This window comes from Herpailurus yagouaroundi, unplaced genomic scaffold (genome assembly GCF_014898765.1).
Source record: "Herpailurus yagouaroundi ecotype Mexico unplaced genomic scaffold, PumYag 182, whole genome shotgun sequence".
In the NCBI taxonomy this organism is placed as follows: Eukaryota; Metazoa; Chordata; class Mammalia; order Carnivora; family Felidae; genus Herpailurus; species Herpailurus yagouaroundi.
In genome coordinates, this window is record NW_024412413.1 from 13,902,912 (window position 1) to 13,917,124 (window position 14,213).

The following is a 14,213-nucleotide window of genomic DNA, read 5'->3' on the forward strand; positions in this document are numbered from 1 at the left end:
GGGGGTTTGGAGGTCTGTGTGGACCAGCAGGTGTAGCCCACAGTGCAGGTAAGGATGCAGTAGATGACCCCGGGGAGACCCCAAGCCAGCATCACCCACCCTCCCCCACAGAATCAATTATTCCCTGCCCTCCATTCCTCTAACTTATCAGTGTTTCTGTCACTGCGGGTACCATGCTGTTTCATAATTGTTTATCTGCCTCCTCTTCTAGCTGCCTCTAGGGCAAGGACCGTGTTTTATTTGTCTTTGATTCCTTAGTCTCCGTGTGGTATCTGACACAGAGCAAACCCTCAGTCGATATTAAACAGAACCAAAGTCTAGGCAGAGTAAGGACCGTGTCAGCTAAGGAAGGATCGGGGGAGAAGGCCGAGACTGCTGATGCCTGAATCCAGGTGGATGGAACAGAAGGTGGGGTCAGGGAATTCTGGGTGTAATGATAAAAGCAGATATTTACTGAACATTTTACTGTTTTTCCAGGCGTTGTTAGTGGTAACATTTGAATAAGCAAAGAACACAAAATAGTGCCTAGAGAAAAAAAAATTAATTCTAAGGGATGTCCTACGTATTCACTTTATAAATGAATGAAGAAATGGGCACCAAGAGATTGAGTAACTTGTTCAAGGTTGCACAGCTAGTAAGTGGAAGAGCCAGGATTGGACGTGGGCGGTCTGGCTCTGATGTTCGCTTTCTTCATCCCTTCACTGTCCTCAAGAAGCCTACCACTGGAGGCTGCCACTGAGTTCTGCTGGTTTGTCGGCTAGATTTAGATGCCATGAGAGTTCATCGTGTGCTGGGGACCCGACTGGTGAGCCTCGCCTTCGACCCTTGCCTTCGACTGTCAGGGACAGAGTTTCCACACCTGGATCACTAATTCTCAAACGTTAATGTCCTTTCCAATTACCTGTTTTGTTTTTTTTTTAATTTTTTTTTCAACGTTTATTTATTTTTTGGGGGACAGAGAGAGACAGAGCATGAACGGGGGAGGGGCAGAGAGAGAGGGAGACACAGAATCGGAAACAGGCTCCAGGCTCTGAGCCATCAGCCCAGAGCCTGACGCGGGGCTCGAACTCACGGACCGCGAGATCGTGACCTGGCTGAAGTCGGACGCTCAACCGACTGCGCCACCCAGGCGCCCCACCTGTTTTTTTTTAAATGCAGATGACCAGACCCAGTGACCGGAATTCTTATTTAGAATTGAGGCATGAGAGAATTAATAGATGACGTGAACCCCACCTTCCCAGACACTGAGCCAATTTAAGGGTAAAAGAGAGCAAAATGTCACCTTTTTAGTGCAAGTTAAATTGGAGGGCTTACTGTGGATGTTTGTCATATCAACACTCTGAGTTGGAATTGCGCCCCCCCCCCACCCCGTCCCAAGAAGCGTGGGGCAACCGTGGCCTCGTGGAAAGGGGCCTGCCCCAGGAAAGGACAGGGTTAAGGTGACCCTCTGTCAGAGAAGGGATGGAGGAGGGGTTAAGCAATGTAGGCTTGTTTCTCTGAAGCTCACCAGCCAGGTAAGTCCTCCTGTGTACATAGAGGAGACAAAGGGTTGGGGCTAGCAGCCAGGAAATTCCTCCTTCTAGAAACCAGAGAGGCAGGGGGAAGCTGCCTCTGGGTCAAAATTAATGTCTAGGTTGACGCCCAGGAACCTGCAGTTAATAAGAACCTCAGAAGCACTCAGTTCTCAGACCACAGTTAGATAAAGTCCTAGAAGGACCTAACTGTTGTGCTAGATTGACCTTCAAAGAAAAGCTTGTGGATGGGCTTGCTCCCTTCCAGAAGCTTCCAGGGGAGCTTGGATGATCTGTGAAAATAGTTATGACTTACAGAGTGCTTAATAGGTTTCAGGCCCTATGCTTAACCCTTAACACACATGAAGTCATTCAGACATGTGTAGACACAACAGCCCTAATGTTTAGAGACTGAGGCCAAGAGAGGTCAAGTAATTTTCTCAAGGCTACACAGCTGGAAAGGGGCAGGGGCAGGGGCAGGGCCAGGAATTGGGATCAGGCAGTGGGACCTGAGGTTTCCACTCTTTACCTCTAGCTACCCTGCTGCATGGTTCCCTGTGGATGGACAACAGACCTCTGCAGGATAGGACACATTAGACAGTCCAAGGTACTCACAAGCCCACTTGCAAAGCCCAGCTGCCCTTTTTTTCTTTTTAAATTTTTAAAATGTTTTATTATTTTTTTAATGTTTATTTATTTTTGAGGGGCAGAGAGAGAGGGAGACAGAGAATCTGAAGCAGGCTCCAGGTTCCAAGCCATCAGCACACAGCCCAACGTGGGGCTTGAACCCATGAACCATGAGATCATGACCTGAGCTGACGTCAGCCACTTAACCGACTGAGCTACCCAGTCACCCCATTGTTCTATTTTATTTTTGAGAGAGAGACAGAGACAGAGTGCAAGCTGGGGAGGGGCAGAAAGAGGAGGAGACACAGAATCTGAAGCAGGCTCCAGGCTCCAGGCTGTGAGCACAGAGCCTGACGTGGGGCTTGAACTTCCAAACTGTGAGATCATGACCTGAGCTGAAGTTGGACACTTAACCGACTGAGCCACCCAGGCTCCCCAACCCAGCTACCCTTTTAATCCCTGACAGAGCAGCTAATGAATCCATCTGAAAAAGCAAAATGAAATCTTAGTAGCTATTTATTATTTTGCATTTTGTCAACCAGCGGATGTTAAAATTACAGCTATCGTGTTCCTAATTAAGGATTTTTTAACCTTAAAGAGGGCTGGCATGTGTAAAGGAGTCGTATGCAACCATCATGAGAAATGCAGCCCAGGTGCAAATTGAGAGGGGAGTTTGGATAACATTAACTTAGGTTAATCATGTATGTCACTCCTTCTCTGGAGATCAAGACCTTGGGTTCGAGCCTTGGGCAGAGCAACCAACATAAACATGCTTTCAGGTGGTGCCACCCCACCTTTGCAGTTTTCCATGCAGGTGAGGAAGATGCCAGATTTGCCAGAGAATGTGTTGGTGAGTAGGGGGAGGGCAAAATGCTTTGCAGCTTCAGAAGTGTGGGGGTACTAATACACTACACTAACATTGCGGGTCTCCCAGTCGGGAGAGGTTTATCCACCAGACGTCATTGATTTAGTGTATTTATTGGCACCCGTTAGTGTGTTGGATACCACCCAGTCCTTGCCCTCGGACTAATGTAGGTGGATATTTACAAATGAGGTGTGGGTGTACCTGCGTATCACCCACTCTGTCCTTTACAGGGCGTAAGTCGGCTATGCAAAACATGCCAGGAGGAAGTGCTAAATAGAGCTGTCTCCCATCTCGTGGGAGCGAAGGTAGAGTGACCATTCAGACTTAGGGGTGTTCATAGGTGGCTTCATGCTAGATGAACGGGAAGGGTTGACGGGCAGGGGTTGTCTGGGGGTCAGGGTAGTTCCCGTCAAGCAAGAGCCAAATGAGCAATAGCCAGAGGTGAGAATGTAAACAATAAAACTGTACATTTTCATTTGTCAGGAATGAAGTGTGGTTAAATAGAGAAAACTTCTGGGGTGCTTGGGTGGCTCAGTTCATTAAGCAGCCAACTCTTGATTTCAGCTCAGATCACGATCTCATGGTTCATGAGATCGAGCCCCGCATCGGGCTCTGCACTGACAGCACAGATTCTCTGACCCTCCTTGCTCACTCACACACACATGTACTCTCTCTCTCAAAATAAATAAACTTAAAAAAAGGAGAGAAAGCTTCTGAAGAAGTAGATTGAGGCAGAACACAGTTCATGGAATGCCAGAGTATGCGATTTGGACTTCGAAGGTGCTGAAGATGAGCATATCTGAACTTCAGGTGGCTACCCTAAAAGTCAGTGAACGATCATTCCCCTGTTGTCATTTTGAGCATGTGACAGACACCGTGTTCATTGTACTGAACCCGGGGTCATTAGTAATTATGAACTGGATCCCTCAAGGACTCTGTGGCCCCCCTGCACCCCAACCTCTGTGAGAGGTTATCACGTGGACTCTGTAAGGAGGTCACAGCATCGGGATGCGGCACACATCTTTCTCAGCTGAGGACAACCTGCTTTTCAGATCTCATTGTTTTGCATGAACATCCCAAGCTCGTTGCATGTAGAATTGATTGGCTCTTGCACTTCTTGAATTGTTGATGTGTTTTTCTGAGGGATTCTACAAGTTTGGGATGTGATCATATACAATGACAAAGTGGGTGGTAGTATTTTTCCCATGCCTCTAATTTATGTATTTGTGCCGGGGTGATGATTTAGATAGGAGCTCGATAAATTGATCAAATAAATTACGCCGAGCCCACACACCATCATTTCAGGGAGCTGCCATCACACCAGGGAGGTTCTATATCATGCAGCATGCTGTTCCGGGAGAAATGTCGTGTTTTTCTTAACATGCTGCCAGGCTTTCATTTGGTCAGAAAGGTCTTTATTTCTCAGATTGGCCAATAATATCAAGATTTTAGCCCCAGAAGGCATCGCTTAGCTCTGGAAGACCATGATTATTAGTCATGTGACCCTTAGCAAGCTATTTAAAATATCCAAGCGTCAGTTTCTTTTTCCATAACAAGGGTTTTTCATTCTTCCCACAAATGCTTGTTGTAAAGGCAAACGAGATGGAATTGAGACGGTGGAAGGAGTGTGTGTGTTGCACAAGTATTAAATTATGTGCTGGCTCCACCACTACCTGTGCACATCATGATCCTGGTGAACTTCAGTTTCCTGGTGTGTAAATAGTTGACGGTTAAATCCAAGGGAATGAATACCTTCTGCAAGTAGATGATGGGCTTGTCTCGTGGAAGATGGGTGGGTCTGATGCCTTACTTGCCCTCCATAGAAGGCCTGGACTCCCAGGAACATTATGTTCTAAGAAATCAAGAGAAGTGACTGACTCCCCTAAGGTACTGAGAAACTAGTCTAAGAGGCCTGGCTCAGCCGTGCTGTTGGTCCCAGTACAGCAGACACAGGCCAACGTCAGAGCTGAGTGCTGGGGACAGAGAAGCAATTGCTCCTCTAGAAAACACTCCTGCATTGACATGACACAGTGGCTTGGGGACTCATGATGAAATGGACTTGAGGGTGAAAACACTGTGGGGAGGTGGCCAAAAGGGGGCTCTTCTCTGTGGGCTTCCATCTCCTTCACCAAGGGGCATTTCTTCCCTCCGATGGGGGCAGATGATCTCAGCTGATGCCCAGACAGCCAGTGAACTCATGTACAGTGGGGGATAGTAGAGCTGGAACACTTGAGGTGTGTCGGTAAATATGTGTTGCATGAGTTAAGGGATGGATAGTCAGCTGGTCAGCTGGTTGGTTGGCTGGTTGGTTGGTTGGTTGGTTGGTTGGTTGGTTGGTTTGGGATTCTGGTATTATCACAGAGTAACTGGGTGACCTTGGGCAAGTTAATTATCTGCTCCTTAGTTCCTTCTCTGTAAAATGGGGATAATAAAAATGGCGGGGCAAGGGGTACCTGGGTGGCTTAGTCGTTTAAGCATCCAACTCTTGATTTTGGCTCAGGTCATCATCTGGTGGTTTGTGAGATCAAGCCCCAAGTCAGGCTGTGTGCTGACTGATCAGATCCTGCTTGGGATTCTCTCTCTCCCTCTCTCTCTGCTCCTCCCCCATGCACGCATGCTCGCTCACTCTCTCTCTCTCCCTCTCTCTCTCTGCCCCTCCCCCATGCACGCATGCTCACTCACTCTCTCTCCCCCTCTCTCTCTCTCTGCCCCTCCCCCATGCACGCATGCTCACTCCCTCTGTCTCTCTCTCTCTCTCTCTCTCTCTCAAAATGACTAAATAAACTTAAAAAAAAATGGCGGGGCTGCCAAAGTTTGAAAATTAAATACACTAATACAAGTTAAGCACTTAGATCAGGGCCTGACACTTAATAAAAACTACAATAAGATTTACCATTACTATATCTCCTATTCAGTACTTACTTACTGTTCCGTGTGGCTTGGCTTCTTTTAAGACCTTTGCTTTCTCTGTACTCTACAGGTCAGCAGGTCCTGGGCTTGGTAGAGAACCAGAGTGACTGGTACCTTGGAAACCTGTGGAAAAATCACCGTCCTTGGCCTGCCCTTGGAAGGGGCTACAACACAGGTAAATCGTGAGGGTGGTACATGGTGGGGGTTTCAGAAGGTGACGTGAGGGTTCAGTGTGCCTTCCTCTGAGGGAGGAGGCAGGCAAAGGATAGGAGGAGACCACTTGGTTGCCTGAATTCTGCAGTGGATGGTACCTACACAGCTGACCTTCGGTTCTTTCTTAGAGCCACAACTATAGTCAGCTTGGCTGTCAGACCTTGGCTGTCAGTTGCAACCTCAGCAAAAAGCCTCCCTCCTGACTCACCTTCAGATCTAGATCCCGTTGGGCTTTTTTAGAAGTATGACCTCTAGGTCCCTTGGCTCCGTTGATACAAAAATCGTTCCACAGTGACAAAGAACCCGACATTCAGCTTCTTACCACGACAAAAATTTACTTTCCTCCGGTTCCATGTCCGTGTTAGGCCTGCTGGATCTTGCTCACCGTAGGCATTCCGGATTCATCTGGATTCATCCTTCCCGGTATAGGGAGGAAAGTAGCAGATGTCCTATTGATTCTGAAGGTTTCTGGTCAGAAGTGACATAATTTCTGCTAATAGTTCATTGGCTAATGGTATCTTCATTCATTCATTCTGTGTTCAACAGCTATGTATAGACTGCCTGGTGTGGACTAGACCCTAGACCCCGTGCCAGGTAGGCCAGATAACTCCCATGACCTCACAGAGTGTATCAATAAGAGACTAGAGCTCAGTGTATCAATTAGAGACTAGACCCTCTCCTTAAGCTCAGGACTGCCAATGTCTATTGTTGCAGTGCTTCTGGATCCTTCTGCCCTTTCTCCTTTATCTTCTATTGCCACTGCTTTGGAACCTTGCTCTTGAAGGATGTAGATGTGTGGCCTGTGTCAGGATCAAAACTTGGAGCTCAGGGGGCAGTAGGTTTGGTGAGGCCCAGAAGGACTGGGACCTGGCATCTGAGACCAGCTGGACTGGGGTGGGGCGGGTGTCAGGGGATGGTGCCACCTAAAAGGTCCTGGGGGCTAAAAGTCAACTCTGAGAGCTGAGGGTCAGGTGTGAATGCAGGGGCCCCGGAGGCCAAAGAAAAATGGATGACAGTCAAGCTTCCAGAGGTGAGAGTTCAGAGATGGGGTCAAAGCTGGAGGAGGACAAGGAAAGGAAGTGTCAGAGTCCATGTCCAGAGGTGCCAGTTAGGGAGTCCTGTAAAGGCTGTCCTTTGAGATGGGGGCCGGGGGGGGGCCGTCCTTAGCTGACATTTGGCAGAACATCCAGGCATGCCTCCCTCTATGGAATTTTTTCCTGTGATACCTTCCAGGCATTACAGCCTTCTTTGAAGGTTGCAGCTAAGGAATTTTAACAGGCCTTTCACATACCTCCTGGAGGCTCCCCTGCTGTGCTGGGCATTAAGCCTTGAGTTGCTGGATGGTGAGGATGTCTGAGGAATCCCTGAGAGGGGCCAGGCTGGGGGAGGGAGGCAGAAGGGCTCTGAGCACCAGCTCTCCCTCAGCTGGTGTAGAAGTATTTTCATAATGGCTAAGGCAACATCTCTGGTCTCGGCATACCAGCTGAGTGTGTACTGGCTGCTTTCTAGAAGTTACTCTGAGTGTGTACTGGCTGCTTTCTAGAAGTTACTCTGATTCAATCCTTACACTAACCCCACCAGGCAGGCACTATTCTTATCTCTATTTTATACCCAGGAAACTCACACTGAGGGGTTGAGGCTCTAGTCTGAGCATTAAGGAGGCTGCCTTGTTAACTACTGACCTTCCTAGGTTGAACTTCACTGGCTTCAAGATCAAGAATACTGTACATTGTGGAATTCTGGACTCCTGTCTTTCAACCATCTGGAGACGAGCCTAGAATTTTGCCTCATAAGCCTCCAGGAAGTTTCTGGAGCAGAAGAGTCTGCTCTGAAATGTGGCACTCTGTTTCTTCTCCAAGCAAACCTTCCCAGAGGGCTTTCCCAGTGTATTTGAGGCTAGACCCTTTAGGAACCCACTGTGGGGCCAATCATATGCCTTCCTCCCACCCCACCCCGTTCTTTCCTTTGGTAAACGAATTATCATCTGATGTTGGTATTTTGTAAAAGCCTGAATTCCAGTACATTCACTCCAGGCTCTCAGGAAGCCCGAGACACCCATGTCTGTTGGGTGGGATAAGGGAGATTTCAGGTAAACCCTGGTATCTGTCTTCCACAACACAGAATAATAGGCAGTGTCACACAGAGATATATACTGCAGTGGTCTCGAGGACACAGCATCAGGGTCGTGGTTATCTGTGTCAAACAAAAACCACAGGTCATCAATCTGGGTTTGCAGGGAGGAGAGGAATGTGGCACACTGGGGAATTTATTATGACAAAAATGACCCGTCCCGTCCTGCCTCTCCCAGTTTGCCTCAGTGTGAGGTCAGGAGACATACAAGTCTCTAAACCACCTCCAGCTCCTCCTTGAGATGCCAAGGCAGTGAGTTGCTTTCCCACTTGATGCTGCTTAAAGGGCAGAGCAGATGAGGAAAACCCTGTTAGAAGTGATGTGTCCATTTAAATAAGCCAGTGACACCGAGTGATCATTATAAAAGGATTTATGCGACATCAGAATGCATTGGCTTTCATGATGGGGATTTGTTATTTTAAGACTAGGAATTGTACCACACATCAGTGGATGAGTCATGAAGCACTTAGATTCTCTTGGAAATTGAGGACTCTGCTGGGAGGGAGCCCGCTGCCCTAAATCCTAACAGAAAGCAGGCCTCCAAAAGGGGTATCTCCAACAAAGCCCCGCGTTGAGACTTCTGCTTTGTCTTGGCAAACTCTGGCAGATCCATGTTGGAATCGTGATTCAGCCACTAAGTGCCCATGTAGGCTTGGCCAAGTTAGTTCACCTCCCTGAAACTTAATTAATTCTTTCCCCTGTAAAATAGGATCATAGTACCTAGTATGGGGGGATTAACAAGGTAACTAGTTCAAAAGCCTAGCCTGGTGTCTCTCACAAAACAAGTGCTTAGTAAATCTTAGTTTGTGCTCCCTTGGATTTTCTGTCACTTGTCCTATGGGGGAATGGAACCCGTCCTCTGCTTTTAAACTGGTGGTTATGTGACGTTTGTTAAGGTCTTCAAAGCCCTCTCAGGTCAGAAAAAAAACCTGAGATTTTCGCTCTTCCCTAAATACAGTGCAGCCACCTAGCACTTTTTCTCCTGTTTCTCTACTATCTGGAAAAAGTTACCTTTTCATATCATTTTAGAAAAAGAGATGATTTTACTTCATAGGCCAGCTTCCTAACTGTGTTTTACTTTAAAAATCCTCGGGGGTGGGGGAGAAGCATAGGCTGTTTGAGTTGAAAATCTGTCTTCAAGAGATAACTTTATCGCTTTCCAACATGGTTCCTTTTGGAAAGCTACTCAAGCTCTCTGAGCCTTGGGTTTGTTTCTGGGAACAGAGAATGAATAAGCCCACCCAGAACCCATTGTGAGGCTCTGTTGTGGTAGTGTAGCTACAAGGGCCTGGTGAACCGAAATGCATTAGGAGTCGGTTGTAGTTTTTATATCACCTCCGGACCACAGCCTAGCTGAGTAACTGTTTTCCAGTCATTTAGATTTGTCCACATTTATCAAGTTCAGCTGCATTCACCAGGCATCAGACCAGACACTTTACTATGCACTATCTTCATTAATTCCTAGAATTGTCTTGTGCAGTAGACATTCCCCTGAAAATAGCCAGCCAGCTTTCTCCTTCCTTTTGTTTCTCCTTCCCAGTCTGCTTGCACAAAGCCCACAGGGCCTAAACGATTAGAGCAGATCTGTTCGCCATCTCCCACATCCTCCCCTCCCTTCTTACCAGAGCTGTTTACAACTTAATTCCATCTTCACAGAACTGCTGAGCCACAGCAGCTGTGGACGACCAGGCCGACCCCAGCACAGTGCCTTTGCCATGAGCACTCGGGTGGAATTAAAAGGCACCTCCCACATCCTTGCATCGAGATGGGTTCATTCCCGACCACTCTGTCCATTCATCATCTAGGTGCGGGAAGCTGTCATTCACCCAGCATTCAGCTGTCTGCAGGACTTTTTTTTTTTTTTCTTTCCTTAAATAAGATTATGACAGGCTCATTAAGATTCAGCCCACTTCAGTTCCTACGCTGATGGTGAATATCTTAAAAACAAACACCAGCAAAGAAGAGAAGGAGAAGGAAAGCTACAAGTAGCAGGTGACCGGAGAATGGGGTGAGGGAAGTCAGGCCGGTAGAAAGGAGACGCTTGACAGAGAGGTTTGTTTGTGGACGATCCCAAAGGTTACTCCAGGACAAGGTGCGTCCTCCCCGAGACGAGGTTGTTAACCAGAGGATGTGCTTTAAGAAACAATTTAAAAATAAAACGTATCCCAATTCCTTTCAGTCTCCAAAGTAGGCCAGAGACAGGCAGATGGAGACCTGGCTGTCCAGGGAGGGAGGAGGAATTTCTCTAGGAATCCTTATCCACAGAACAATCGAATGGGGACATTCAAGGGTGGACTCAGCTCTGAGGCTAGAGCGCAATAAGAGGTACAAGTGGAAGGTGGAGGCCTGGCAAAGCCAGGTGCCACAGTGATTCCAGGGCAGGGATTCAAAAGGAGCCAATGTTTGACCACTTGCCAAAGAACTGCTAAACAATTAGCTTTCGAGGGCCGCCCAGAGCGTGGGATGTCCGCTGACCCTTTGCTCTGCCCCTGACCTCCAGTCTTCTGCAGCCCAAGGCAAGTCCTTTCATTTCTCAGAGCCCTCCTTGTCTCTTGGCTCAAGAACTAAGAACTGTTTATGCTCTGAAGGAGTGTTAGTATTGGATGATTTGTCTGCAATAATTGCTTTCAGAGAAACTAGCTTTAAATGTAGTTCATTCAACACATGCTACTGAATGTCTATATTCAGGGTAGAAAAAGATTTGTAAACAACAAAAAAATGAGTGCTACCAAGAACTTACCTTTAAAGAAGACTGTGGTTTAGTGGAGGAAAGTTTGCATATCCACAGAGACTTAGGGTGACTTGAGCCCCTAGGATGATTGAGATTCAGAGTTGAATGCTGACCTCGTAATAAACCTCAACCAGCATTTTCTAGACTAATTCCAGAAGGCATTGCAGGAGATGTTGATACATCTTTAGAAACTATGGACAGATAAGGTTGAGAAATCTGTACACTAGATCCTTCCCTTAGAGATTCAAATTGAGTATTGGTGTATTCGAGATCCTGGAAAGTCAAAAGTAAGGGAGGCTTTTCAGCCCAGCGGATTTTCCACTCTTACTTGATCCTAGGGCTATGGAAAGAAGTTTGGAAAAAAACTACTTCTACACTAATTCTGGGGACAGGGATTATGACTTTTTGAGCTCTGTATCCCAAGCTCGTGGCACAGAAGAGTTTAAATAGAGTTTGTAGAATAAGCCCATAGAAAGATGCTTGCCATTCGAAGCATGGTTCGCTCAGTAGACATGTCTAGTCTATTCTGTACTGTATTTTCTCATCCATCTCTGTACTGTAAGGATGTAGACATGCTCTTACTGCACCTTCTTAGTCAACATCTTCGGTGTCATTGCATGTCTGAAGCCAGTTGCCAGCTCTCCAAAACCTCCTTCCCATAGGAAGGAATTCTGTGTGAGATAGCTTCTAGATCTTCCACCATCCTGTTGGGTTGGCCATTTTAGGTAGCTCCAACTTCTCTCTGTGAGGGCAACACACTGATCTGAATGATACGTTCTGGATGTTATCAAACTGTCAGCGGTTCACGCCTCCACCTGGACATTTCTGTCCGCTCTTCTGAATCATTTAGGATGTCTGCTTAAAAATGTCAGCTTTCAGGCTCTAAACCACATAAAGTGAATCTGAATCTCTGGAGGTGAGGCCAAGTAACTGTGCTTCGAAGCGTGCTCCCTACGTGATTCTGATGCATGCTAAAATTTGAGAGACAGCCTCCTGGTACACACTTTTATTGCCATTTGCACATCAAGCTCACATTGAACTTGAGTTCAACTGAGAAGCCCCATGAGTGACTGTTGAGCCAAAGGTTCCCCATTCTGTACTTCTGTACTAGATTTATTGACCCCAAAGCACAGACTTTATATTTATCTCTAGTTGAGTTTTATCTGATTTAGACCCATCTTTGTCTCATTTTATTTGACTTCATTTTAGTCCTCAACTTAGGGTCATCCACAAAAATAATGAAAATGCCTTCTGTTCATTCAGCCAGTGGCCTTGCCTCATTTTTGTAACAAATGTTTTGAAGGCTTTTTTTACAATCTTGGAATAAAATTCAAAGGTTACCTATATTACACTGTCTACAAATACAATTTCAAAAAAAAAAATCGATATAGTGACCTGGCTATATAATTTACAGAAGAAATAAAAGGGAATTAATTTACTATAAAATAATATTGACTTCACATGTAATTGCTCAGGCTTGGCTCCAGTGGAACCAGGACCTGATGGAATAGTCAGATGCTTCTGTGCCTGTGTTCAGGGTAGAGCCATCTTCAGTGTGATGCTGACAGTGTTGAACATCACCAATGGGGCACTGGCAATCCAGATTCCACGAGTGGTGTTTGTGATCTGTGAGATGTTTTCCCAAAGTGGTAACCATCCCTTGGCAAATTGTCAGCTAGCAGGAAGTATCCTCCTCCCTCAATTTGCACTCCAAATTCATTGTCTATTATTAAAACCATTGAAAAAAACATCACTTAGTTCTGTTTCTGTAAGGAGTATGAGTTTCAGGCTCAGATAGTTAGAATGCCTAAACACAAATGTCCAGGGGGACCCATGGGATGCAGGAATAGTCTTCATTGCGGTAGCCTTTCCTGGGAAGAAGAGGCATTGCCCCCATGGAGAGCCATGAGTTCAAGGCACTGCAGCTGTTCAACAGATGGACCCAAGTGCAAAGCCGTGACCTGCTTGTGATCTCCCTCAAGGTTAGCATCAACGAATAAGATAATATGCTCCCCTCTCAGAGGGAAAATTCACTCATCTAGAAGTCTCTGTAGCAATACTGCCCCCAGCTACTTCTCTGCATTTACGCTTCTTCTAAGGCTCAGTGAAGTTACCCAAAGCTTGTTCACTTCATTTCCTGAACCAGAATGTCCTTTGGCCTTAGTTCTTCTTTCTTCTTTTTTTAAGTTTATTTATTTTGAGAAATAGAGAATGCACAAGCAGGGGAAGGGAAGAGAGAGAGTGAGAGAGAATCCCAAGCAGGCTCCACCTGTCAGCACAGAGTCCAACGCAGGGCTCAGTCTCACGAACCAGGAGATCATGACCTGAGCTGAAATCAAGAGTTGGTTGCTCAACCGACCAAGCCACCCAGGTGACCCTCCATTTTCCTTTTAAAACACAGTATTACTTGTGGAAATGAACAGTTGTGGGTTCAACTCATGGCTCCATCTGGTTCTGGCTCCATGATATCCGGGCATCTAATAGTCTTTATCATATCAAGACTTGAAGCATTCTCACCTCACAGGGTTGCTTTGAGGACAAAATTAGATAATATTTATAAAGTGCTTGGGGCGATCTCTGGATCAGTCAGTGTCAGATATTAGTACTTTCTTTTTATATTTGAGGTTCCCCGGGGATCCTCGGTGGCTCAGTTGGTTTACCGTCTGACTCTTGATTTCAGCTCAGGTCACGATCTCACAGTTTGATGAGATTGAGCCTCTGTGCTGTCAGTGCAGAGCCTGCTTGGAGCTCTCTGTCTTCCTCTCTCTCTGCCCCACTCATGTTGGTTCACTCTCTCTCAAAATAAATAAACTTTAAAAAAATGTTATGAGGTTCCCATAGAGGGAAAACAGTTGTGGCTCTTGAACATGGTTTGATAGTCACCCTATCGTTAGTCCATTGAAGAGGTCTGGGCCTGAGCACTCCCTCCCCAGCACCAGCCATCATTTGCTGGACACCTAATCCTCACGCACCCAGCATGTGCGACTTGCCAGGTACCTTTCTAGGCCCAGGGGATGCTGCAGACAGAGCAAAAAGGAGCTGTGTTTGTGGGAGGTCCCTTATTGTAGGAGAGAAGCAATCCCCCTCTTGTATCCTGTGATGCCCTGGTGTCAGGCGCTTCTGAACTCACTCAGCTGCAACCACTCTGCCTTCCCTGCCGTTCCTCAAACACACCTGTTTAAACCTGGGGGGGCCTCTCCAGCTCCAGAGAGCAGCCTCACTCCAT

General features: G+C 46.7%; 1 protein-coding gene and 1 long non-coding RNA gene across 4 annotated transcripts in view; both read left to right on the forward strand.

Moving 5' to 3' along the window:
• The window catches only part of LARGE1 (LARGE xylosyl- and glucuronyltransferase 1), a 545,419-nt gene that overhangs the window by 420,739 nt on the left and 110,467 nt on the right, over positions 1 to 14,213 (forward strand). For all 3 annotated transcript variants that reach the window (XM_040490968.1, XM_040490969.1, XM_040490970.1), the window contains one exon: positions 5,984 to 6,088. In XM_040490968.1, coding sequence (XP_040346902.1) covers positions 5,984 to 6,088 — 105 coding nt within the window. The remainder of the gene's footprint in view (positions 1 to 5,983; positions 6,089 to 14,213) is intronic.
• Positions 6,102 to 9,073, forward strand: LOC121040449 (uncharacterized). Its single transcript, XR_005795301.1, has 2 exons — positions 6,102 to 6,720; positions 7,817 to 9,073. It is a non-coding gene; the product is annotated as an uncharacterized LOC121040449 (long non-coding RNA).